At 51.0% G+C, this 27,869-nt stretch overlaps 1 protein-coding gene across 2 annotated transcripts in view; it reads left to right on the plus strand.

Annotated features, from left to right (window-relative positions):
* The window catches only part of ITGA11 (integrin subunit alpha 11), a 118,259-nt gene that overhangs the window by 16,588 nt on the left and 73,802 nt on the right, over positions 1–27,869 (plus strand). For both annotated transcript variants that reach the window (XM_070622645.1, XM_008526087.2), the window contains exon 2: positions 12,505–12,616. In XM_070622645.1, the coding sequence (XP_070478746.1) occupies positions 12,505–12,616 (112 nt within the window). The remainder of the gene's footprint in view (positions 1–12,504; positions 12,617–27,869) is intronic.

Here is a 27,869-nt window from a genome sequence, read left to right on the forward strand (position 1 = left end):
CTGAGCACAGTTAGAATTGAGGGGCCAATTAGACAGCTCTTCAAAAGTCCAGGCACAAAAGCATGAGAATGACTTGGTCTGGGCAGTGTCGGAGGAAACAGAGAAGTGTGTACACATTTGAGGGGACTTGAGGGGTAGAACCTATAGCTTTCGTTGATGGGAAATGAAGGGAAATCCTCAGGAACACTCTCCAAGCTTCTGCCTTGAGCATTGGGGTGGGTGGTAAAGCCAATCCTGAGATGAGGAGCCCTGGAGAAGCCAGTTTGGAGGGGAAGCCCCGGGGCCCCTTTTGGTCCTGTGAAGTGTGAGATGCTGCGAGACCTCCAAGTGAAAGTGCTCTGTGGGCAGCTGGACGTTGATCATGGGGCTCAGAGGGCAGGGCTGGGCTGGGCTGGGCTGTGACCCGGGGTCCTCAGGAGTTTGGGCCTTTTGAGGTGAGCGGAGGAAGGTGGGAGCCCCGGGCCCAGCACACTCAGCAGGTCCTACAGGTGTAAATGTGGGGTCACACCTCGACTCCACTTTTCCATACAGTAGGTGTGTATGTGTGTATTTTAGTTAATCAAGACTTTATTGCACTTTAAATGAACTTACAACTGGGGCTGGCCCCGTGGCCGAGTGGTTAAGTTTGCGCGCTCCGCTGCAGGCGGCCCAGTGTTTCGTTAGTTCGAATCCTGGGCGCGGACATGGCACTGCTCATCAGACCACGCTGAGGCAGCGTCCCACATGCCACAACTAGAAGAACCCACAACGAAGAATACACAACTATGTACCGGGGGGCTTTGGGGAGAAAAAGGAAAAAATAAAATCTTTAAAAAAAAAAAAAAAAAAATGATACAACACAGAGATTCGTAGTATCGATATTGGTGTTTTTATATCCTTCATAGCAGCTCTTGAAAACTTAAGGAAAGTGGTCCATTTTGATCACTTTCCTACCTAGAGAAAAGGATAAATGATGTAAGACAGAAAAATACATTGGGTTTCGTAAACCTGTGAGTCTTACTCCCAAAGGAGGTGATACCTGTGTTCTCGAAGGCGTGAGACGGCTAGCCAAGGCTCGGACCGAAAACAATGTTAATTACAGCAAATTTCAGCTTGCTGTTTCCTGTTTTCGATTTTTAGGCCTGTTTTCCATGAGCTTAACATCTGCTTAACCAACACCTTGGCAAACTTCTGATTTCTTAAAAAAATTAAAAGGGCAGCCCTTGCTCTCGCCAGCAGTTGCTCCTTATCTCCGTCTCCCCCCTCTGGAAGCTTATGCCATGTCCCTATTTCAGCCGGCCTCCCACCTGCTCAGCAGGCATTTGGTCTCCTCCACACACCCCGGTGATGGGGCCCTCCCTGTTCCATAGGCCGCCCAGCCCACTCTGATTGTCTCCGAATTGGAGAATTATTCCTTACACAGGGCTACACATGCTTCCGAGAGTTGAGGGGATGCTGTGTACGTCTCACGTTAGCTGACATTCATTTATCTAGCACAAAGTAAGCCTACTTTGGAAACAGAAGAGTTTTTTGATGAGACAAGGAGACTGAAGCAGGGGAGAGGTAGGCCGGCCAGGGCAGGGGGCTCTGAGGTCTCGGGTACCCAGCGTGTATGAGGGCACGGCAGAGCCCGGCTGGAGAGAGCAGAGGGTGGATTGACAGAGGGCCCTGGCTAAAGGGAAGGCAGCCCCGTGTCCCACCTGCTTGGGTCCTTCTTGGATGAATATCAGGTTAATTTGATAAGCTCTTCCATGCTCATTCATTCATTCGTTCTTTCATGAGTTTGCTCGGTTGACTTTGTGGAGAGCCTGTTGTGTTCCAGACACTGTGCAGGGCGCAGGGGTGAGGAGGGACAGAACCCCTCGGCTCAGTGGAAGTAGCCTCCCTTTGGGCTCCAAAGACCAGGTTAGCATAGGGTCTGCAATGCTTCAACCCAACGAAAGCTTTGCAAACAGAGCTATCCCTGATCCAGCTGGTGATCTTCAGGCGTGAAAAGAGGGTCTTGTCCAGCCCCTCCAAGGAGAGCTCTCGGCTGCCCTGCCTTCCCTCTCAGAGACAGCCTGCCTTGATGGGGCCACACGCAAGGGGTAAAGGATGTGTTGCCTGGGAAGCAGACGGGATGAGACCTCGGCACTAGCAGCTGGGCCATGGGCAGGTCAGTCCTGGAGCCTCCGTTTCCTCTCCTGCTTCATGGGGACAAAAATCGTTAATCACCCGTTAGAATTAAATGAAATACTGTACTGTGGCACCTGGCCTGTCCCTCGCAGTTGGTAGATGCTCCGAGAGTGGCAGCTGAACCCCAGTGGGAGGTTCAGGGTAGGGGTGAAACAAGAGCGCTGCCCAGGCTGGGGTGGAGGGGCTGGATCTCTGCTGCCAACGTGCCCCACCAGCTAGAAGACCTTGGTCAGAGCTGGTGACCTTCCTAAGACTCCGTTTCCCATTAGTGAAGGAGGCCCCAAGCCCACCCTCTGTGTGTGTGTTTGCTTCATGTCTGAGTGCTTCCTGTTTGTAACACGAGGCATCGGGAGCATGCAGGTGCATACACAGGATGCTTCTTGTCCTCTGGACCCTCCAGCCCAGGTAGGAAGGGTGGGTCAGGAGGCAGGACAGTCAGAGAGAGGCGTGGGATGGGATGGAGGCTGGTGGGTAGGTTGGCCGGCGGGCAGGACAGGCACTGGGCCCGCTGACAGGGGTTGCAGAATAGGGGGCAGACAGCAAGAGAAGCATATACTGGAGGAAACCGAGAGCCAAGGCTTGGAGGCGGGAGTGGCAGGGCTCCTTCTGTGTAGACAGTGTGCTGGAGGCTGCCGTGAAGACCTGGTAGGATCGTGAATATGAAAGCTCTTTCCCCGTTAAGCTCTCCTCGACCTCAGAGCTCAAGCAGAACCTAGAACTCAACTCCTGACAACGCCCTGCCCTCCTCCTCATACACATGAGGAAGCTTTCTGTTGTTTTTCACACATTTCACATTCAAGAGGACATAAAGGTACATATTGACCCGGGCTCTTCCTCCTGGGGAAGGTGGACATGTGGCCGCTGGCGTGCTCAGAGCAGCTCGCAGCCAGAAGCACAGCGGGGTGAGCTGGGAACACACTAGTTCCCAGATGAGGTCATTTCCCTGAGAGATGCCTGTAAGAAATGAGCGGTGCGCTCATTCCACGGGGAGGGGTGACGCCTTTCCACGGAAGCCTGCGCACTCATTCCCTCTGCCTCCCCTTCTCTGTCCCGTCTGGGGAGACAGCTGGTCCTTCCGCACCTCCATCCTCCAAACCCTCTCCTTTCTCTGGACTCCATCGGGAGAATCATTCCTGCCCGTTGTTACCTCTCCCCATCCTGTCCTCTCTGGCTAACCGCTGGGCTACCCAAGCACGTGTGCACACGCACACGCACACGCACAGGGTCCCACAGTGAGCCATGTTCTGACCTGCACGAGGCTGGGGAGCCAAGGAGATGAGACTCCACCCGAGACAAAGCTCTGTGTGCTTCTTCAGCAGAGGGGAGGGAAAGGAAGGACAGAGGTTGGCTAGTGATGTTAGTGGCTGGAGGAATACGAAATAGGATGGACTTCGTAGTGTTTTTTCAGAGAAAAAGGCAGTGGGATAATGACCAGTTAGCAGAGAGACATGAAATCACTTTGTAAAGAACTAAGACGCTGATGAGTTGATTAGAGAAGCTGGGAAACGGGGATATTTTGCAAGAGTAAAGAGAAGGGACTTGTCCCTCTCCTGGGGAGACAAAGTTTGGGCTCATTTGCTAAAGCACCAAGGGGGCATCAGGGCCCAGGGTGAGAACTGGCTTGGTATCACCAGACCCCTCCCAGCCGATCACAGCCCCTCTTCTGGCATTCAGGCCCAGCTGAGTGCTGAGCCACGGAGGGTGGGCAGGAGGGTGTTAGAGCCCCCTTTATGAGTGGCTTGAAGCCGAGGGGCACACGTGTTGGCCCCAAGTGCTGGAGAGGAGGGAGGGAATGGCCCCACTCCCTGAAGCCAATCTGATAGGGACTTGCAGGGGCAATGGCCACCTGCCTGGCCTCTTGGGCTGCCCCAATGCCCATCTGCCTCCTCCTCCTCTCTGAAGGGAGATGGATTTGGAAATGAATTCAGAGGAGAAGGGGCACGCAGACTCAGAACATCCCGGCTCTAAAGGATTTTAGGCCACCTGGTCCAGCTTCCTCATTGTCTATAATGGGAGACTGAGGCACAGAGAAGAGAAGCATCTTATTCAAGGTTTGGCCAGTGGCAGAACCCGGGAGAGAACCCAGCCTAGTTCCACTTACCACAGCAGTCCTAACTCTCAGTCGGTGGACATTATATTCTCATGTCCCCTATTCTGAGTCTTAGAACCAGCTGTCCAGAGTCAGGAGTCTATCCTCTGAACTTTGACCTTGGCAGTGGTCCTCCTGCCATTTCTCCCCTCCAAGGGGGTCATCACTGCCATTCCTAGAAGATCTTAGGGAGAGAGGAACCTCTGTCATTCCAAGGCCACATAGTCATATCCTTGAGGAGTCCATGCACACAGCCTGGCGTCCACAATTTTTGAAATGAGAGGGGTCTGAAGAGAATCGTGGTAGCCCCTGCCCACGTGCTTTAAATCTCCTCACTAAGATTTGAGCAGCACAGTCCAGCTCCAGGGCAGGGCTGGGCTTTCTTGGAAAGGTGACCACATTTCCTGGACCCCCACCAAGGCCTCATGCCCTCTGACATCTGGGCGTGCCCAGAAGCTGCAGCCAGGGAAGCAGAGCCCTGGGGCCCGGTCTCCACGGTTCAGGCAAGGGCAAAGGGAGCTGCGCCTGGATGCTGCAGAGCATTAGATGACAATTTTCTTCAATCCTTCCCTTTGGCTTGAGAATGCAAAATAGGATCATTTTTGCCTGGAGAGTTCCCTTCCTAAATGTGTTTGGCTTTGTCCAACATTAAGATGAGCTTGCATTCCTCCACACCGCCTGGCCTCCAATTCTAAATAGTTTGTGGAGACTCAAGACAGATGCTCGCGTGCCGACAACTGGAAACTGGCTGTGTGTTTGCCTAAGAGAACTTCTTGACGTGTGCAGGGCTGGGCCTTGCATGGCAGGGAGCTGAACCCTCTCATTTTACAGATGGGGAAACTGAAGCCCAGAGAGGCGTAGTGACTCTGCATGGACGCATGACCAAGTTAGTGAGGAAGCTGAGATTAGAAGCCAGGTCACCCCGCCCTGGTCCAGCCATCTCTTGGTTTCATTTTGGGCTCTGGTGAGTTGCAAACATGTCTGCTGGCTCACCCACGTGGCTGTAGCCTCTGAAGACCACAAGTCATGTCTTTTCTGACTTGGTGTCCCCACTACCCAGCATGGAACCTGGAGCATCACAGGCCCAAGTAGACTTTTATTGAATTAAAGGACCATCAAGGAGAGTTATACAGAAGGAGTGGTGGTGAGTAGGATGGGCGTGAAGAAAAGCTGGTGACCTCAGACAGAGCCCCACTCCTCTGCTAGCCTTAGTTCTCTCATTTATAACTAGAAGCATCTTAAAGCTGAGCAAGTGGTTCTCAAACTATGTTCCAGGACACCCTGGGGTTCCAAGGAAGTGTGTTAGGACTGCCACTGGGAATGGGGAGCTACTCCTTGTCCCCTACCCCGACCCCTACCTCGACTTCTTGTGTCTGCTTTTCATGTATAGATTTGGTACAAAAAAGGTGGGATTCACTGCAGGAAAAGCAAAGTTTCGAGACTGCTGGACTATTTGATCTCTAAGATCCTTGCTTGCTCTTAAAAATAAAACCCTGTTACGTTACCCTTCCCTGATGCCACGTTTGCTCCACACCACCTTTGGCCCAGTGGTAAACTGCCTTGCCAGCCACACCCCAAACCTGGCATCGCCTTCTTAGATGCCTGTCTGTGAAACAGTGGCCTCGGGGCAGAAGGGAAAGATGGCTGACAGCAGAGCAAGGACCGCCACACGTCTGTTGTCTGTCCAGCCAGGCCTCTAAGGCTCACTTCTGTCCCCCTTTGGAAGGTGTTATTTTGTTTCCCATAGCAGTGGGAGGTCCACTTTACCCTTTCTTTTTGCTCAGGCCAGTCTCAGGGTCTTTTCTGCCACGCCCTCTCCCTATCTGTAATTTGCTTTTCGATGTGAAGATTCTTGGGGCCCAAGTAAAACTGGGAAGAGGGAGATAAAGCAGAGAGTTTGGGTAATATTTCAGCCTCCCTCGCCCCCACCCTGGCTCCCATAGCCAAGGAAAATGAAAGCTCTTGCTTACACAGGTGCGTCTGCAGCCCAGAGCAGAGCCCAAGGATGAGCCAAGGCCTGCGTCCAGGCAGATGGAAGGCTGCTGAGAGCTGTTTGCTCTCGGGGTCCGCAGAGTGGCTTCCTCTCACTATCAGCTCAAATCAGGTGCTTCATGCAGACTTTCAAGGCCCCTAGGACTCTGACTGCATCCTTCTGGCAGGCCTGGTCTCCCGCGGGGTGATCAGGGGTTCACCTGTCAGTTCTCTAACCAGCAGGATCTGAGGGCGCAGCACCCAGGATGGGAGAGTTTTGAAGCGGGGGGGCGGGGGGGGGGGCGGGGAGGAAAAGCCTGGGTGAGACACCACAGTGAGGACTCAAGTGACTGAAGGGGTGGGGGCTGCCGGGGGGAGGAAGGCTCGATGGCGGCAGGCAGCATGGGGCAGGACCAATGAGGCCTCGGAGTGCATCCTTGCCACTTCCTACCTGTGGGACCTTGGCTGGTTATCTGCCTTCTTTGTGCCTCAGTTTCCTCACCTGTTAAATGAGAATAATAATATACTTACTTCAAAAGGCTGTTGTGAGGACTAAATGAATTTAGAACAGTGCTTTCCTATGTACACGTACCCTATAATTTTTATTATTATTATCTAAATGGTAGGGGACTGTCAGTACCTAAGTCAGAGAGCTAGGAGGTAAACTAAGGCAGGAAGAAGCCAACAGGTGCTGGTTCTGAGAACAGGCTCTTAGAAGGTAAGAAATCCATCAGGCAAGTCTGTCTGCACCTTCCTGGCTCAGGGCAAAGATAAAAAGGCATTCCAGGATGTTGCCCTGAATAGTATAGAGCCAGATAAGAAAGCAAGGCAGATGTGGAAACAACTGTCATCCGAAATAGAAAGCAGCAGAAGCTATGAGCAGCCCAGAGGAAGGACCACGGTGTAGCAAAGATGTCATTAGAGCTGCGCCTTGACGTTTGAGAAGGCCCACACTTTGGGCAGCAGAAACAGCATGGACAGAGGTACTGAGGCAGCTCAGAGAACAGGGAATCTTGATTCAGTTCAATTTGACCAAGATGTACTGTGTGCCTTCCATGTACTAGGCACTGCCAAAGGTTAGTTACTGCAGTCAGTCTTGTCAGCCACACTTCAAGGTAGGTATTATTATTTCCATTTTGTAGATGAGTAAACTGAGAGCCAGAAAGGAGAAGTAACTGGCCAGGGTCACCGTTAGTGAATGAATGCTGGAGCCAGGCTTCTAATAAGCCCGCCCTGAACTCACAGGCCAGGCTCTCTCCCCCCAGCGGGCTGTCTCTTCTCCTTCCCTGGCCCCACGGTCACATGAGGAATTCCTGCCTACCACCTTTGGGCCACCTCATCGATTCCTACATGGCGCCCTTCAAGGCCGGGGTCAGGCCTCCAGAAGCTTCCTGACACCCCAGCGCACAGCCATGCCTCCCTTCCCTAACCACCACCACGCTGCTCCCAACACAGCACTTCCACTCCCCGCCGTCTATCCACCGCCCATGCCCCCAGGCTGGTAGGGTCCCTACGCTCCTCTTGCCCTGCTCACACCTCAGCTGGGTTCGGGACCAGCCCCACGCTCAGTGCTGGATCCAGAGTAAACAGACCCCATCTTGCCCTCAGGGAGCGGCTGTCCTGATGGGGAGACAGGAGTAGTCAAATGCTTACAGCTGTCGTGTATAATTACTAACTGTGATGAGAAAAAGAGGCATCATGGTCACCTATTAGTGAGGTAGGAGGGGTGACAATCTCGTTAGCCAGGATCTGCTAGAATCGGGATCAGGGAGCTTCCTAGGGGCGGGGAAGAATGTGACCTTTATGCTGAGATTTGAAGATGAGGAGAAGTTCATCAGAGAGGCTCAGGCAGAGGACACAGCATGTACAAAGGCCCCAAGGCAGGAGGAAGCAAGGTACATCCGGGGAGCAGAAAAGGGCCCTAGTGCCTGGACTGCAGGGAGCCAGAGGAAAACTCGCACAAGATGAGGCTGGGGGGGCTCGGAGGGCCTTGGGGCCGCATGGAGATTTTGGACTTTCTCCCAAGATCCCTGGGAAACTATCTGGCAGCTGGGGGGGATGGGAGGGGGAGAAATGGGAGTTGAGGGGCGGAGGGTGGAGCGGCACAGTGTGGATGCTCAGCAGATGCTCCCTAAGCTAGAGTGAGCACTCCCCAGGGAGCTGTGGAGTTGTGGAGTTGACGGAAGCCCTGGACATGTGGCCTCAGCATTTGGGACTGTGACTGCCCCATCTGGTGGTAGGGCGGGGCCTCCACGGCAGCCTGGAGTGATGTGTTGGAGAACCATGAGCCCCAAGCAATGATCAAGCTCCATGCTATGGCTTTGGTGCCTTGTTGGGACGGACTGAAGCTTTTTTAAAAGACAGATAAGATTCTGAGAAGAGGGCAGCAGCTGATGTAACCTTGGCCCCAGCCCACAGGAGAGCAGCCCGGGAATTGTGGTTTTTCCCCCCCTGTCATCAATATCAAGGACAGATAAGTGGCAAGCTGCCCAACCAGGCTCCCAGTGTCTCTGCAGTCAGCCTGTTGATTCCTGTCAAAAACAACTTTGCTTTGTTTTGTTGGTATTTGGGGTTCATAAATCTCTGAGAGGAGTGTATTCTCCATCCTGAAAGCCACCCGCCATCAGATGAGCCGGCCAGAGATCTCATTGGGAGCCAAGGTCAGCATGTCGGACTTGACATCACTTTTAGAAAATCCATTCTCTGGTTGGTTTGGTTTGCTCAGAAGCAAATGCCGACTGGGGGAAGAAACCAGCACTTTGTAACTTAGTGCCTTGGCCTGAGGGCTTTTGTCCTCTTCCCCGTGGCCAGATGTCACTAATCCTGTGCCAGGGGTGGGGGTGCTGAGGGAGACAGGACTAGTCCTAGACAGAGCCCCAAGGGAGGGAGGGAACCCGGGGCAGCCTGCCTTCTCTCCCATCTGCATCTCTCAGCCGTCCCGAAGACAGAGGCGGCCGGCCCAAGGGCAGGGGGTAAGGGAGACCCCTTCTCTGAAAAAAATATTCCCTCCCTCCATGGGCCCTTCTTCTGAAAGGCTAATCTCCCAGGGGTCACATCCCCCCAGTGCCCCATGCTCTCTGATCCTGGACTTGCTCCAGTCTCCCAGCTGAGTGATTTGGGACAAATTATTTACCCTTTCAGAGGTGCAGTAATATCTGTCTCACAGGGCTGGCGTGAGAGTTAACTATTTAATGTAAAACTAATGGTTAGAGATCTAGAACAGTGCCTGGAATATATCAGTGCTTGGTCAATATGCTTTTCTTCCTCCTTTTCGTCGTCGAGGGAAGACAGCGTCCCAGCCAAATATGAATCTGGTCTCTAACCATTCCATCAAGCAATATCTCTCGACCACTAACTCTGAGCTAGATCTTTATTCGAGGCGCTAAGGATACAGCAGTGAGCACATGGCAGGATCTCGTGGCACTTAGAGAACTTAAGAATATCATAGAATATCAACCACGTAAGAATAAACAGATAAGTATGTAATATATTTGTGAGAAGTGCTCTGAGGAAAAATGGAGAATAAGGGAGATAGAGAGGGACAGGGTGGCCTGGTGATGGCCAAGATGGCACTGAAACAGAGACTCTCATGATCTGAGGGAGTGAGCCATGTGGATAACCAGGGGAAGAGCATTCCAGGCAGAGGGAACAGCCAGGGCAAAGATGCTGAGAGAGAAGGGGCCTGAGACAGCGTGGCTGCAGCAGAGGACAGGAGATGAGGGGCACAGGGGACGGGGTGGGATCACATGGGGCCTTGCAGGTGAGGAGTTTGGCTTTGACGGGGAGGGGGGGTGGGAAACTGATGGAGGGTGTGGAGCTGAGGACTGATGGGATCTGACTCATCTCAGAAGGATCACTCTGGCCACGTTCACTCAAGAGGCCCTGATGGTGGGAGGGCCCTGAAGACACAATTGATGGCCTGGTCTTCACTGGCCCTCACTCCCATGCAGGTCCAGGAGTGGTGGGTAGGTCTGGATTTCCCGACGGCCTTCCTCTTGTTCAGGGCCACCTCCCCTGCACGGGTCAGATGCAGGAAGAGGAGGACCAGGGACCGCTGGGGGGCACCTCCAGGGGGCGCCAGGGAGCCAGAGAAAGTGTTGCCCCACAATCAGGGAATGTGTGTAGCCTGTGCAGGTGTGTGCAGGTGTGTGTCCATGTGTTTTTGTGTGTACACACGCATGCATGCCTGTGTGTACATTTCCATGTGTGTGTGCGTGCATGCATGTTCATGCACACATGTATGACATCAGTGTGTGCGTGTGTGTGTATGTGTGTGTTCATCCCTGAGACAGACTGGAGAGAGGATGTTTCATCTGCAACTCCACTTCTTTGACCCCTCTCTGCCCACCTCCCAGCTCTGCACAGGTGACAGTGGCATCTCTCTGTCTCTCCTCCGTGCCATGCCCTCGCTGGCCAGGGTCCTGTGCTCCTTCATCCCTCTGTGCTCGCCTGACCCTGGCCTCTTCCCCAACCCTAGCTGCTGCTTTCCAGGCTAATGCGTCCGTTTGTGGGCTGGGCTTTGTACATAAGGCACTAACAGATTAATGCGCTCCTCTTCCCCACTCCCACTCAGGGCTATGACACCAAATTCATGTGGCAGATTAGGAATCATGAAGTCAGGACTGGCAGCCAGATGGCCACTTGCTGCCACTGTCCTCTCCTGTACCCAAAGCAGGCACTGCTGATTGATCACACTAGTCTTGCCCACTGAGCCCAGACTTGACCTCAGAATCTTTCTTAACTCAGTGCTCCAGGCAGCACAAATAACCAATTGACATGGGTAGGTGAGATAAAACATATCTAACATCCCTGCTCTAAGGTGTTCCAAAGTTTTACCTCTGGGGGCTCTAATTCTGTGACCCTAATGATAGAACTTTTGTCCCCTGTATCCATCTGCGAAGCAGGAAAGGAAGTGTGGAAGAAACTGCTTGTTCCTGTCCGGTAGGCCTGATTCAGGTAGGGGCCCCGGGCATCACCCCTGAACACTCAGAATGGGGGTCAGTGCCCCGTGGGACGTTCAGGGGTATGAGCCTCAGATTCAGGTCCCTCTCCACAGGCTCCGGGACTTGGCAGGTCAGGTCGCCTCTCTGACCCTCGGCTTTCCCTCCGCTGCTCGCCTCACAGGGCCGTCATGGAGAGCGATTGAAAGCATAAATGGGACCGTTCTTTGACATTTAGAAAGTGCCCTACACATGAAAGAGGCGACCATGGTCTTCTGTCTGTTCTGTTCTGTTCTGCTGATTGCTTTTCACTCATCTGAAGTTCCAGCTCGTGGTAGCATGCCACCCCTTAAATCCCATGGGTCCCAAGTTTGCTGGTCCTGTTCGTAGTGACGTGTGACAAGGCTGGACATGCCTGAAAATGCCTTCTGGAGGGAGGGAGTCACAGAGCAGGCGTCCCAGATCCTAGTTCAGATGCTGCTGCTGACCTGCTGTGTATCCCTGGACTTGCTTCTTAACCTCTCTGGGGCTGAGTCCCCCTCTGCCAAATGTGGATGATACTAGCTCATTCTCCCAGGGTCCTAGGCGGGTAAATGGTGGCGGATGTAAGGAGACCCAGAAACCCAAACTGCATACAGATGTGAATCATTATTTCTTGTGATTTGCCACCGGAATGCCAAAGGGAGAAAGCATGTGGCTTCACACCAAGGCTGTCCACCAGGTGGAATCAGTCCACTGACATGGGAGTTAGCCAAACTGAGGAGACCTTTGGGGCCAGGGCAAAAGGGCTATGGGACTTTCTCTCTGCTTTGCAGCAGCTGCCCCAGCCAAGCAGTGGCCCCTGCTGAAGGCAGGCAGAGCTCGGCCGACTGGTTCAGAAGCAGTGCCGGTGCCGTGGCCACTAGGGCCCCAGGCTTGGAGGGAGGTGGAAAGTCTATTCCCTGACTCTTTAGCAGGCAGAGGTGAGAGAAGAGAGAAGGAGGGGGAGGAGGGAGAGAGGAGAACACAGAAGAGGAGACCAGCAGAAGCTGGAGGAAGGAGTGATGGAGGAGGAAGGGAGCTGTCTTCCCCGAGAGACTGGGAATTCTCTTCCCATTGCGACTGGGTCTCCCTATCAGACTATGGCTCCCCTAGGCAGGAACTTGGCCTCTCCCATCAGACTGTGGGCTCCCCCAAGCAGGGACTATGGCAGCCACATATGGGGGCTCCCCCAGGACAGGGGAACCTATGCCCCCCGCAGCCAAGATCCTCTGAGGCAGGTGACCTGCCAGGGGGCCTGTCACACTGCTGGCGCCTGGACTTCTGCCCACCTGACTCCTCGACTGTCCGCTCCTCCTCTCCCTGCCCCAGGGTTCACGGACACCTTCAACATGGACACCAGGAAGCCTCGAATCATCCCTGGCTCCAGGACGGCCTTCTTCGGCTACACGGTGCAGCAGCACGACATCAGCGGCAAGAAGTGGTGAGTGAGCGCGGCCGCCGCCCCCTGCCCCAGACTCCCCACACTGGCCCCTCCCTCGGCCGCCTGGCTGGCCCTCACCTGTGGATGCCCCCGTTTCCAGTGACTTGACTTCTTGTCCTGGCAGGCCCAAGGCTGCATAGGCTCTGCTCCTGACTATGAAAGCTTGAGCATCCCATTTTGCAGGCCCTCCATCCTCTCACCTGAGAAATGGGAATGAACAAGCCCTCCTTCTCCAGGTTGTGTGACAGCACAGGCAGCAGGCACCCTGGACCAATAGTTCCCCCTCCCATCCCCTTCCAGGGCCTCAGTGTCTCGTCGACTGGGGCAGCGTCTCTGGTCTTGGCTGCTTGCAGAGCTGTTGGGGTGTCTCTGAGGGGACGGACGCGAGCCCACAAGCTAAAACACAGGCAGTGGCGGGGCAAAGGGAAGTGAGAGCCAGACCGAGTGGAGGGAGAGGGCCAGAAGGATCCCAAGGAGCCCTCTGGGGCGGAGGGGATCAAGAGGAGGGACGAATCCACCTCCAATTTTTAAAAGTAACCTTATTAGGTCGTATTTTACAGATGATATAATTCACTCATTTCAAGTGTACAATTCAATGGTTTTTAAAAGTGAATTTACCAAGTTGTGCAGCCATCACTACACATCAGTTCTAGAATATTTTCCTCACCCCAGTGGGATGCCTCGTGCACATTTCCTGGTGACTGCCATTCTCCGCCCTCTGTGGGGTTCTAGCTGACAGGAGGCAAGGCCTGCCCTCCTGAAGTGGAAAGGGTAGGCCTCTGCGGGGCCCTCTTAGGAGCTCTTGCCAAGTCAACGGACCCCAGGAACACCGCGCTGTGTCCTCCGCTGCCCTCTCCCCCATCTGCCTCTGCCCACCCTCCTGATCTCTTCTTCCGCTCCCCTTGCCTGTTTTCTTGTGCCCAACCCTCTAGCCAAATTGCATTATTTCAGTTTTTCCATTCTCCAGACCTGCTTTGCACGTGCTGTACTCTCTCCCCGTGATGTCCTCTCTTACCCTCCCCATTCACCCTACCCCACCATTCGGATCTGGCTAATTCATATACGTATCTTGTGTGTGAAGGAGTATCTTACTAATTATCTTTCTATTGAGCTAGAACTTAGATACAATAAAGTGTAGACATCTTAAGTGTCCAGCTCAGTGACATTTTATGTGTGTGTATGCCTATGTAATCACTTCCCAGAATATGACATAGAACATCCAGCTCCCCAGAAAGCTCCTTTGTGCCCCTCACCCAGTCAGCGCCCCTCCAGGTAACCACTGTTCTGACTCCCGTCGCCATAGATTTGTTTTGCCTGGGTTTGAACTTCATCTCAATGATATCATACAGTAGGTACACATTTGTACCTGACCTGTTTTACTCAACATTATGTCTTTGAGATTTAACATATTGTTGTATGTATCATAGTCCATGCTTTTTCACTGATGTGTAATATTCCACTGTGGCAATATACCACAATTAATTTTTTTATTCTGCTATTGATGGATATTTGGATTCTTTCCATTTTGGGCTATTTCAAATAGAGATGCTATTAACATTTGTATGCGTGTCTTTTGATGGACATAAGTATTCATTTTTATTGAGTATATACTCAGGAGTAGAATTGCTGAGTTAAACAGTAGATATATGTTTAGCTTGAGTAGGATCTGCCGAGCATTTTTTTCCAAAGTGGTTTACCAATTTAAGCTCTTTCTAGTAAGATAAGAGAGTTCCAGTTGCTCCACATCCTTAATAACACTTGGTGTTATCAGTCTTTTTAATTTTAGCCATTCTGGCGATATGTAATGGTATCTCATTATGGGTTTAATTTGCATTTCTGTAATGACTAATGATGTTGAGCAACTTTTTGTAAATTTATTGGACATTTTGGTATCCCATTTGGTCTGATGAGTCTTTTGCCTATTATAAAAATTGTGTTTGTATCTTTTTCTTATTGATTTATAGGACTAAAAATATATTCTGCATACAAATCCTTTGTCAATGAGAAGCATTGCAAAGAACTTCTCCCAGTCTGTGTCTTGCCTTTTCATTCTTCTCATGATGTCTTTTTATGAACAGAAGTTCTTAACTTTAATCAAGTCTAATTTATCTATCTGTTTTATGGTTAGCATTTTTTGTGTGTCCCATTTAAGAAATCTTTGCCTCTCCCAGGATCTTGAAGATATTCTCCTCTGTTTTCTTCTAGAAGTCTCACATTTTTGCTTCCTCATTTAGGCCAATGATTCATATCAAATTAATTTTTGTGTGAGGTGTGAGATAAATCTTTTTTCTTTTTCTGTGTGGATATCCAATTGATCTGGCACCATTTGTTAAAAGACTATTTTCCCCACTGAATTGTAGTGTCATCTTTGTCAAAAATCAGGTGACTATATATTTGTGGGTCTACTTCTAGCCTCTATTCTATTCCATTTGTCTATTTATCTAAGTTTTCACCAGTGAAAAGCTGCCTTGGTTACTGTAGCTTTAAAGTAAGTCTTGAAGTCAGGTGGTGTGAGTTCTCCCTAATTGTTCTTGGACAGATTGTTTTGGCTGTGCAAGGTCCTTTATATTTCCTTATGAATTTTAGAACCAGCTATCAATTTCCCCTAATCACACTTGCTGAAAATTTGATTGGGATTGCATTGAATTTATAGATCAATTTGGAGAGAAATAAAATCTTAATAATACTGAATCTTCCAATCCATGACATGTATATCCCTCCATTTATTTAGTTTTTTTAAAAGTTTTCTCTCAATAGTGCTTTGAAGTTTTTAGTATAAAATTCTTACAGATCTTTTATTACATTAATTCCTAGTATTTGATATTTTATGCTAATTAAAATAGAATGATCTTATTTCATTTTCTAATCTTTTCTGCTAGTGTACAGAAAAATGCAATTGATTTTTGTATATTTACATCATATCCAGCAACTTTGCTAAATTCCTTGACTATTTTTTAATAGTTGTCTTATAGATTCTTTTGACTTTTCTACATATACAAGCAGATGAGCTGAAATAATTACAGTTTTATTTCTTATTTTCCAATCTTCCCAGCTTTTCTTTCTTTTTCTTTCCTGACTGCAGTGGCCAGGAGTTTCAGTACAAGGTTGAATAGAAGTTGTGATATGGAACATGCTTTCCTTTTTTCCCTTATTGGAGAGAAAACTTTCAAAACTTCATAATTAGATAAGATATTAACTGCAGTTTATTCATTTGTTTGTTTGCTAAGGAAGTTTTCTTCTATTCCTAGTTTTCTGAGTTTGTGTGTATGTGTGAATAGATCTTAAATTTTATCAGATACTTTTTATGCAAAGGTTGAGATGTTATACGGTTCTTCTCCTTTATTCTGTTATTATGGTTAATTATACTCATTGATTGATTTTTTTTGAGTATTAAATCAAATTTGCATTCCTGGGATAAACTCCACTTGGTCATCATGTATTCGTATATATATTGGATTCCATTCATTAATATATTCTCAGGAATTTTGTTTGTATGAACATGAGATATATTGTGCAGCTCAACATATCCAATGTATTCTTAATTATAGATATTTGATTTTGCAGTTCCTAAATTTCCATTTGATTCTTTTTTATAGACTCTACTTCCATTAAAATAATCTTTCTCCCATTTTTCCATCTTTTACTCTATTTTTTTTTAAACACACTGATCATAGTTATTTTGAAGTCCTTGTTGGCTACCTTAAATATCTGGGTCATCTTTAGGTCTGCTTTTAGTTACTATTTTATCTTATGGTTACCAGTCACTTTTTCCTGATTCTTTGTCTTTAATTTTTTTTTAATTCTGTGAATGGTACACTGTAGAGAATCTAGATTATGTTACCTCCCTTTAAAGAAGGCTACCTTTTCTCTGACAGGTGATTAAAATGCTGGTGAGACCACCTACATCTTCCCATGGCTTGATTTGGAGCTTGGTTTGCACAGGTGTCATCTAGTTTTGCCCTCATTCCTTGGGTGCAGTCTTTACTCCTAAGGCATGGATTTTCTGGGGTCTCAACTGAAAGCCCACAGTATCCATTAAAGTTTCTCCACTCTGACTGGGCAAGAACCCCAACATCTCCTGGGCACTGAGCGGCCTCTAAAATCTCTGCCCTCAGTGGCTGTTCTGTGATAGATTTTCCAGGGTCTCACTCTGTGCATGTACAGCTTAGGAGTCAGCTGAGGATCTGAAGGAAACTTTCAGCAGGGTTTGGGAGCTCTTTCTCTGTGGCTGTCTCCTTTCTTCATGCCCCCACCAAATTCTAGCCATCTTTGCAGCCCCAGCTCCAATCAGTTTCCTCCACCCAGAAAAACTGCTACTCTCTATTTGGACTCTGTTCCCTATGCTCAGTAAGGAAAGTACCCTCATGGAGAGAGCCAGGTGAACGTCGGGTTGGCACCTGTCCTTCCCTCTTGTCCAGTACTGAGCTCTGCAATGACTGCCATCCAGTGCCTGCACATAGTTGTCATATGTTTTGTCTCACTTGCGCAGTTGTTAACAGCTATAATTGAAAGTCCTCGTTCATATTCTTTTATCAACTTAGATACCATTTCCTCTGAGAAAACATTTATCAAACCGGATAGTAATTGCCTGTTTCATTGTCTTTCTTCCTGAAATCAAGGGTGCAAGCCCTGGCGTTTAGTAGATGCTCAAAAGAACATACTTTGCAAGGCTGAATTAATGATATGAACCTCTCTCAACCAGCCCAGACATAAGATGCACAGCATCCAGATTCTTTACATTGTATGAAGCAATAAAGATTAAATGCAACTGGCTTTTCCAAGATAGAATTTATTTTGACCAATATTTGTTTATTAAGCTTCTGTTAAGAAATTTTACTAGACTGCAAAATATTGGTATGAGTAGATATGGTTTTACTCTCAAATAACTTACAGATCAGTTGAGTAGACAACACTAATATCCTTGAAATAATTAAAAAACAATACAAGACAATGTTAATTATGTTCATCTTTGTAAGGCCACTTTCTCCATGAAGGCTTTCTGGATCCTTCTCCTAGCCTAAAATGGCCTTAGCTTCCCCAAGCCCTCTCTCTGATGGCATGTCTCACATCCTACCTTGTGTTGGAGTGGCTGCGGCCCGTGGCCCCTCTACCTTACTGGACACCAGCTTCGTCTCCCCGTGCCGGAGAGCAGCCGCCACAGTGTCTTGCTCACAGCCGGAGCCTGGAAGGAGTCGTCGCTGTGCCTGGACTCTCTGGGAGGGCTTCAGAGGAGACGGGCATTGGAATGGGGTTTTGGAAGTCGCTCTTAGAGAAGAAGAAAGCTATGATAGAATTAATTCCTGGTGACTTTTGCTGATCTGAGTTCAGCCAGAGGTATCACAGAAGAGAGCTGGTGCTGCAGGCCGGCAGGGTCACACCCGCTGCGGCCGCCTGGCCTGAGCGTGTGTATGGCCACAACTGAGCTGGGAGACAGAGAGGCCTTGGGGCCCCAGGGACGGCACCTCATGCCGAGGGCTGGAGCACACAGGGCCTCTAGGAGTCTCCTTCCTCCCTTGCGTGGACCCCCTGCACAGCCTCCTCGGTCGCTTCCCCTCCCTGCTTCCTCCCCCGGCCCCCAGGTTTCCTGTCCTGTAGGCAGCACTCCAAGAGTTTATTCGGACATAAGACCATGTGGATGTTGATCGTGGGAAAAGCAGTCGAGGCCGGTGTCGTTTGGGGAACGCTGGCCGGCTGTTCCATGCGACTCCAGGGGCACGTGTGGCGTCAGCTCCATGCCAGGAGGCACCTCAGGGGAAGGGCAGGAGCCAGCGTTGGAAGTCCAAGACTCTGCCGCTTGGGAGGCAGCCCTCGGGAGAAGCTCTCTCGGCCTCCTGCACCCCTGTTTGCTCAGGTATAAAGTGGGAATAAACTTGCCCATCTCAGGGTACTAGGCAAGATCAAAGAATACTCAAAACTCGAACGTGTTTTGTAATCTGTCAAGCAGGAAATGGAGGACTGAACTGCCCGCAGCCAGCGGGCAGCCAAACCTAAGGTCAGGTCTACGGAGGCTTGGTGGAGAGTCTCCCTCTGCCCCAGGCTCCTCCTGCCTCCGGAGCGGGGCCCTGGCTTCCGGCCCTCAAGGCAGAGGTGGCACACCTTGTCTGCATCTCCTGGGCCTGCACTGGGGCCAGGGAATCTGTGTTTCAAAGAGCTTCCCAGGAGACTCTAGCAGGGAGGCTGGGGCGTCTAAGGATCACCATCTCCACTGAGGGTAAGGACATGCCGGTGGGAAGCAACATCACTCCCCAGCCCCTGCCCAAAATCCAGGTCCCAACACTGCCCCAGAGGACCCACAGCTGTCTCCCCGTGAGACACCAGCGGGGTCTGGCCCCCACTTACCAGGCTGTGAGCCTCCTTGCACATCAAGGGCACCAGACCCTGATGTAAACGGCCAGAGGACGAGGGCACAGACCCTGTGGGGCTGCCACTGTATTTTCTTAACCCTTCCCCTCTGCCCACTGCACCCCCAACTCAGAACTCCCACTAGGCAGAGCTGGCTGTACCCCAATGTACATCTTGAACAGTTTTCCACATGCTTTGGTTTTAGCAACAATAACAACATTCACAGACACACAAAAAGGAAAAGAGAAAACAAATTCCTCTTGGCCTGAGTGTTCTCTGCCCCTGCTCTTTAAGCCCTTGTGTATTTTCAGAGGAATCTAATCCACATGACTCTCATGCGTATACATTGGAATCGTGAGGTCAGTTGGTTTTTAAGACCCTTTGATGTCCCAGAAGCGCTGGTGGAGGGTTTGCAGAGGGCATCTCCAAGCCTTTGGTCCCCTGGAGCAGGAAGCCTCCTGGTGCTGAGAAAAAAGAGAGCTGGGCCCCCCAAGTTTCCAATTTGTCACTGAAGCTCTTACGCCTGGAAGAGCAGCCTCAGCTCTCGGCCAAGTGGGGCATTTTGCCAGCCACCCTCAAGGGCGCTGGGGAGCAGGAGCCCGACAGCCCCCAGAGCTCCCTGTCCCGGTCCCCCACTCCCCTCCCTACTTCTGTACAAAGCCACCAGTGTTCTCAGTCTCATCAGCCCCACGTGTCCCCTTGTGGGGAGGGGAGGGAGGAGTCCAGCCCCAGCTTCCCGGCACCTGCTCACCTGGCCAGCTGTGCTGCCCTCGGGGGTCGCTACCTGGCGAGCAGAGCTTGGACACAGAGAGGGACAAGGGCAGTGAGAGGGAAGGGCCCTGAGGGCCGAGAGAAAATCCAGAAAGGGAGTCCAGTGGAGAGGGAGACTGAGAAGGAAGTTAGGGGAACCATCCCGGAGCCTCGGTCTCCTAAATGCCGGAGTGTCCTTATGAGAAACAGAAGCTTCTCTTGGGGGAAAGGGAGCATCGTAAACATAACTGTCATCCCTCTCAGCAACGGAAGGACAGACTTGGTGGCTTGGCTCATCCAAAGTCACAAGGAGTCCTAGACAGCCTCCCAACTCTTTGAAGGGTCCTTTCGGATTCTTTTGTAATAACTTAACTCAAGCCTTTGTGCCCAGATGCTGAGGGGTCTGTGTGATTAGATGCCCTACATACGGACTTTGAGGGACTGGGGAGGGGGACCCAGAAACCAGCCAGGCTTGGAAGCAAATCCTCCACTCTAGGCAAAGTGCAGGTCCTGCCAGGAGCCTGTACCTCCTCCCAAAGGCTTGGTGTCATTCGGGGGATGGGCCCCCTCAGCCCCTTAGGGGGACAAAGCTGGAATAGACCTGCCTGACACTGGTAGATAGCCCACCTCTCCCCGAAACCTCTCTGCAGGTGCAGTGTCTTCCGCTGGTGCAGACCCGGGGAACAGGGCTATCTCCTTAGCCTGAGGACAGGGTCACCCCCGCCATGGTCCTCAGTGGACCCCCATTATAGAGGCAGAGGTGGGCTGGGGAGGGACAAGGTGTCTGGGAGCAGGCCCAGGAGGCGTGGATGGACATGAAGTAAACATGGTGGGCTGGCCTTCAGGGCTACGAGACCCCCTGTGGCATCTCCCGCTGCCTGAGAGGGGTCTTAGAAATTATTTACCCCAATCTGCTTATTTTACAGGCAAGGAAACTGAGGCCCAGAAATAGAAAGAAACTACACCAAGGTCACAAGCAAGTCAGTGGGAGAGCCAGGACTGAAACCCAGGTGGCCCAACTCCCAGTCCCATTGCTTTCTACTTCCTGTGATATTTCCACCTGGCACTTAAGTGAAAACTGCCAGCGGGTTAGTTCCCCCGCCATCCAGGTCCCTTGTCTCAAGATAACTAGGTGATAGCTACCTAAACTAAATTCTAATTTGGGTAAGGCATTCATTCTATTACAGTGCCTTTCTGTACTGACCTTCCCAGATAACAAGTTTGTATTTTCACCAGGATATTCCAAGTCTAAACCCAGAGGCCCACTGATGGTGGAATTCGGGGTTGACTGGAGAGGTAATCCATGAGGAATAAATCCATGAAAATTGGCTGTCAAGCGTAGGCCCCGGGGGTGATGCCCTCAGGCCTGGACGTCCCTCCCGTCCCAGCTCCAGGGTTTCCCAGCCTCACATTTGTGGCCCTTTCTGCAGGGTTTAGCAGTGCGTCAGGGTGGGTGCAGACCTGCAGCCTCAGCAGATAAGAGAAGGCACACAGAGTGGCTCCTGACTGCAGGAAAAGTCTAGGCTTCAGAACCACGCAAACCTGGGTTCCCTTCCCTGCTCAGCCGCTTGCCAAGCCTTGGGAACTTGAATCCATCACATCCACTCACTGGACCACAGTTTCTTCCTCTGTAAAATGGGCATGGTGATGCGAACCCCAAAGGGTTCTTGTGAGGAAGAACCAGGAGACAGTGTGTGAAGTGTCTACTGTGAGCAGATGCTGGATAAGTTAGTCCCTACACTGGCCTATCCCCCAAGAAAGGATGTGGTGTTCCGGAGAGGTTTCGAGGAAAAGGACCCCCAGGACCTGCTGTTTGGACAGAATGACAGATTGTGTCCAAGTCTGTCTCTCCTCCTCGGAGGCAGTGCCAGTCGTCAGGCTGGGGCACCCTCAGCATTTGTTGCTGTGGAATCTCTCTGAGGAACACCCTAAGCTCTTTTCCTGGCACAGGCCCCCCGAGCAGGCTCCCGACACCGCAGTGCATAAATGCCCTCTGCTATTTTCTCTTGGAACAAATAAAATCCGGTACTATGACTCATTCTGGTTAAAGGATAAATTGCCACAGAAGCAAAGCCCAGGATAGGATGAAACCACCCGACACATGAGAGAGAGGGAGAAAGAGAGAGAGAAAAACTGTCCTCTGGGGAAATGTTGGCTCAGGGCCCCAGACCAAGCCACCCAGCAGACCCTGGCAGCCAGCACGTGGACAAAAAGAGAGCGAACCGGAGAGGGCTGCAGGAGTGGGAATCCAGACAGGGGTCCTCACAGGCAGGAACTGAGGGCACCTTGAGGCCCTCAAAAACACAACACAGCATTGAGAGCAGCCAAGGAGAGCCTGTCAGCCCCAGAACCCCACGAGAACTCTGGGGAGCGCAAGCATTTGAGACGCAGCCTGCAAAGGGCTCCCAGTGCCCCTGGCATCTCGGGATTTTTTTTCTCTTCTCTCCTTGTTCTCTCACCCCCTCTCCTTTTTTTTTTTTTTTTTTTTTTTAATGTCAAATCAACACAGGAACGTCCCAGAACTTGAAGAGTATGTCAGTGAGGGCCCAGGTAAACTCTGACACACACACAAACCGGTCACCCAGAGACGGAGCTGAGGCCAGTCCTCAGGGCCGTAGAAGGACCCCAGTGCTGAGCTCCGAGAGGCAGGGAGCCAACCATTGCATGCTTTGGGGGTAAGACGCACAATCTTGGTAGTGGAAACATTGAAAGGAAAGTTTCCTGGTTACTAACCTCCAAGAAAGAAAATAGATTTAATTCGAGCAGTTCATGGAAGCCAGAGGGATTTGCCAACTCAGCATCGTCTTTGCTCGCCGCCCCCCAACCCCAGCAGCCTGTGGTCTCTTCCACCCCCTCCCTGGTCTGACGCCAAGGCTGTTGGTTCTGTGACTCCAATGTCCTTCCTAAGCCCAGGGCATGAGAGGGAGGGGGACTTGCTCACAGGAGGTGGAGAGGAAACTAATGCTGAAATTCACTCTCTCTTGAGAATGGCTTTCTATGATTGCATAGGTTTGAATTTTCAAGACTGGTAGTTTTTAATTGCTCCGTGGAACTTTATCTGCATTACCACTAACTGACACTAGGGGGAGCAAGGCTGCCCGGTAACGGCTCCTCGCTCAACCATCTCAGCTTCCCACAGAAGCGTGGATGGCGCTAACTCTAGGCAGCGTGTGCTTCCATTCAGTGAGGCTATAAAACGTGCAAAACAGAACTCTCTGTTGAAAACCACAAAGTGGAATAAACATGTTTTAAGGTTATATACAATTATAAAAACAAATCAATGTGCTATTCCTGCTTTTTCTCCCTGATCTGAACTGTGATCAATCGCTACTTAACCTTACCCTCGTTTTCTCCAGGCTTGGATAGAACACCTCCTTCTAACTTTCCCTAACTCCTTCCTGAAGAATCAAGGGCTCCTGGGGATTTCAGACTCTTTCAAATGGCTTTTCTTCTCTTGACAACTTCTCTTCCTGCACAGCTGCAACACTCAGGCACACGGCCAATGCTAAATACTTGTTATCGACTCGAGACCTGCTTGACAAAGTTTCTCTCATTTTCTGTTAAATTCCGAAATCTTCCCCACTTTCTCTCGAGTTATTTTTTCCTGGTTTAGCTGTCATGAGTCACCCCAAGCCAATAACGCAGAGAGACATGGAGAAAGAGTTGTAGAAAAAGCCAATTAACAGACATGGAAAACGAAATAAGGAAAAGGGGAGAGGAGAGGAGAAATGAAATGAAGAGTAAAGAGCTAAGAGAGAGTGATGAAGGAAAGAGGGCTGTGAGCCCAGGGGCAGGGCTTGCCTTTTATTCATCTTTGCATCTTCCATGCTTGGCACAGGACCACAGAAGGAGGAGAGAATGGCTCTGGAAGTCTGGGTGTGACCGGAGCTAAATCTCAGGGGAACTCAAAGCTGGATGGTCTTGTTATCGAGGGCCTGGGGACCATGGCCCTGTGTGGCAGAGGTCTTGAGATTCCCCGTCCTTTTCTTTCCCCTGCAAAGTTTGGAGGGGCCCCGCTAACGCGAAGTCAGGAGAAAGAGCAAGTGCGTGGTGGACGGCAGCCTGGCCCAACCCCAGGCGGCTCACCCTGTGACACCAGCTCCTCTCTGCGCCGTCCAGTCCCCTCTGCCTCTCCCCGACCACCGAGGGAATGATCTCGCATAACCCAAGGAGGAGGACGTTTCCAAAAATGCAGTGACAGCCTTCACCCTCCAGTGGTTCAAGTGGAGCCGCTGCCTCGGTTTCTTTATGGGTTCTCACAGTAAGAACCATGCTGTGCAAACAGCCATTGCCCACAGTCCGGGAGGGAGAGGAGGGAAGTCAATCTGAGCTCTGAACCGGAGGGAAAGTGCTTCGAAGGATTCTGCATGGCCAGTGATTCCTGATGCAGCCGAGGGCTCCCTGAGGGAAGGCACGGCTGCCTTCTGTGGGCTCTGCTCTCCTGCACCCAGAGGCGGGGAGAGGACCGGGTGGGACACTAAGGCCGAAGAGCTGCGCCTTGGCGGGCTGGGGGACTTAGTTGGGTCACCCAGCTTCTCTGTGTGGCAGCTTCCAGATGGGACTGCTATCTCTCTCCCAGAGTTGTCGCGAGGACTGAGTGAGTTCACGTCAGAGGACGCACCTAGCACACCCCCTGACTCAGCATAACCCCTCCCAGACGTCCATTCACGCTCGCATTAATGCATTTGTTCACACTGAGCACTTTGAAAGTACATGAACTCATGGCCCGGTGCTTGTTAACTGTTTCTCGATTGGGCATCCTGTGCCTGATTCCCACGTGACCTCTCTTCCATTATCTCAAAGCCTGGTGATCACCCGATAATATAATCCAGGGGTTCCCAAAGCTGGCAGAACAGTTAGAAAAAGAATTAAAAAGTGAAAGTTAAATTTAAAAAAGAGTTAAAAATTCAATTAAAGTTAGAAAAAGAGTTAAAGTTAAGTTAGAAAAAGAATTCAGATTCCTTAGCCCAATCCAAGACTTACAAAATCGGAATCTGTAGATCTGGCCATCTGTATTTTTAAACACCCACAGATAAGCCCAGCTGCGTTCTGGAACCACTGACTTTATCCTTTCTCAGAGGTCTGTGAGCTCTCGTGGGTTCGTAGGCTAACTCCTCTCCAGGCTTATGTTGAGAGTGACCCACGATGCCTGAATCTGAAGGGGTGACCGGTGGCAGGAATTGAGAGGCACTGAAAATCGGGTGGGGGGGTAACCTGATCAGGGGGACAGTGTGATGTTTGTCAACCCACATGGACATCTGACGGAAGTCTACACTTCCGGCCACTTTAAATAGCGTTCTCTGGACCAGCGAGGGGAGAAGGGAGGGGATTTGGAATGTCAGGGAGGCGTGGGTGGGGAGGGAGAAGGGAGACGAATGGCCTGAGCCGGGTCAAAGCTGCTCCACCCCAGCTCTGTGAAGGCAGGGACTTGTCTATCCCTCGTGTCGGGTCCATCCCGGGCCCGGCCTTCTCTATGGAAGGTGGGTTAGAATAACACACATGAGCACTAGCGCCATCAGCACTGGGCTGTCCCTCCTCCCTGAGGGCCTCTGGCCCTCTTCACCTGGGTGACACCTGGTCATCCTGTGAAGCTCCATCCAGGAGTCACTTGTTCCAGGAAGCCTCCAAGATGGCCGAGCCAGGGCCCGTCCTCGGTGCCCCTGCCATACCTGCGCACCCCTCTGGTCTTATTGCCTCCACTCCGCAATCGGCGGGCATGGTCTCTCAGCCCCGTCAGACTTGGGTGTGGACTACGCTCCATTCACCTCTCAGTCCACAGGGCCCAGCGCAAAGCGTTCAATAGCTGTTTCTTTGAACCAAACTTGTCCAAGCCTCTCATTTTGCAGATGAGGAAACTGAGGCCCAGAGAGGGTAGGTGGCTCACCCCAGGTCACTTTGCCCATCTGGGAGTGAATCGGAGTTAACCATACATGTGTCAACATGCCCAAGACCAAAAAAGAATACCTGTCCTTTTGCCTCTGGGCCTCTTTTTCCACGTTACCTGAGTCCACGTGGCTCATGGGAAGAGCAGTGGATGCAGTTGGAATAAAGGACCTCCCAGCTGTGCCTCAGCCTCTCTGGGCCTTCTTTCTTCTCCAGTCGAATGGGAATACCTCTCCTCGTCTGTCCCCCCAGCCACAGGAACGATGAAATGAGCCGTTGGGTGTGTGCGCTGCTCACACAGAAAGGATCCTCATCCTAATTATGACCCAAAGGACACGGGCCCACCAGCGCGGAGAGCAGGCATCCCAGGGCCCCTCTCATTCCTGCCAAGTAACTGCTGAGACACCGTCAGACTGGCACAGACCAAGAAAGCAACACTACATCCCCCTGAGAAACATCTGCCCCAACTATTGCTGTGTTTATGTTTCGTTTTCAGAGGAAGCATTGTTATAAAACTGGAGGAAAAAAACCCTCTGAGCAGGACTTGGAAAAACAAGCAAGAGTTTATCAGACATTTTGAAAAGATAATGGGAGATTTGACAAAGTGGACTCAGCCTCTCTGGGGGACACCAGACCACAGCTGCCTTCCTGGGCAGAGCTAGGCCGGGCACCCCGAGGTTGGTGGTCCATCTGCAGACGGGACCCAGGAGAGCTCAGCCCAGCTCTGCTCTCAGCTCTACCCCAAGATGCAGAGTGAAGACTCAGCTCGTCATTGCAAAACCAGCAGCCTCTTCCATCTGTCCATCTGTTTATTCACTCAACAAACAAATACTGAGCCTTCACTGTGTTCAAGGTACTTTGACCAGCACTGAGAGGGAGATTTAAAGATGGACCAGGGTCTCTACTATCTAGAAGCAAATTATCTAAAGGAGAGGAAAAAACGGACAAGAGAGGTACAAACAAAGCATCATGGGAATTGAGAGAGAGCTTTCAGCTGAGAGATCAAGGAGGGCTTCCTGGAGGAAGAAGCACTGAAGCGTGGATGGAATGGGCCAGTGTGAGTTCAGGATGAGGGGGCTGCACGCACAGAGGCAGGAAGGAGAGTGCCAGGTGTGGTGAGGAAAAGACAAGTGGCCTGTGAGCCTGGCTTCGGGATGTGGGAAGGAGAGGGGCATTGAGCTAAATGGCACAAGCTGGCCATTCACAGTCAGTGGGTCAGCTTCTCATTTCCCTTCAAATGGGTTGAAAATGTCCTTTGTGGTCACCTTCCCTCACTCTTTCCTCTTCTCGTCTGAGTACTTCTGCAACTTAGGAAAAAACGCTTTCTAGATGTAAGCTGAGGAGGACCCAGAAGTTTCCAGGAACAAAGCAGAAAGCCAAGCCTGTGAAATCAACATCTGAGCTGATGCTTGTCAGCAGGCTCCGTGCCCGAGATGGCAGGGGCGGGCCCCAGGGCCAGCCTGCACAGGAACACACGGGCTCTGTCCCCACTGCCTGCATGGCTCCACACAGCTCCTTGTGCATGGCGGCTTTTTCATTCATTTGTGTGGTCACGTGCAGCGTAACGACATGTCGGTCAACAACAGCCTGCGTATAGGATGGTGGTCCCATAGGTTAGCACCATATGACCTAGGTGTGTCAGAGGCTCTGTCGTCTAGGTTTGTGTAAGTCACTCTGTGATGTTCGCATGACAAAATCACTTAACAATGCATTTCTCAAAAGATCCTTGTTGTTAAGTGATGCAAATACAGTATTGATAAAAGGCTTGTGCAGTGGGAAAAAATTTTTTAAATTACCTAAACATCTATCAATAGGAAAAAATATGAAACAACTTAAATATCCATCAAGAGGAGAATGGTTAAAAAGACAAGTATAACACTGTGCAACCGTGTAAAGAATGAAGCAGAGCCATCTTACCTGTCTCTACCAGGCCCGCCCCAACGCCTGAGGGGCCTGGGTCTGGAAAGTAAATGGAGGCTCTGGCCCACGGCCCCCCATCTTTTCTTCCCACCTACAGTTATCTCTTGGTAATTGACGGGCCTTGCATGTGTGGACACCCCAGCCTGTCCATCTGAGCTCTGTCCACAATGCCCAGCAAGCAGCCCCCTCGGCTAGCCCCATCGGTGGTGTGAGCCACCATCAGCAAGACAGAGCCAGGGAAGAGGCCTGTCCTGGGCTGTTTGGGCAGGAGATTCTGGTACCCCAGGTACATAGAGGAGGCTGCAGGCTCTAGGTGGCCTGTCCCCCGCACCCCTAGGACTCCTCTCCCCATAGGAGG

This window comes from Equus przewalskii, chromosome 1, assembly GCF_037783145.1.
Source record: "Equus przewalskii isolate Varuska chromosome 1, EquPr2, whole genome shotgun sequence".
Taxonomy (NCBI): domain Eukaryota; kingdom Metazoa; phylum Chordata; class Mammalia; order Perissodactyla; family Equidae; genus Equus; species Equus przewalskii.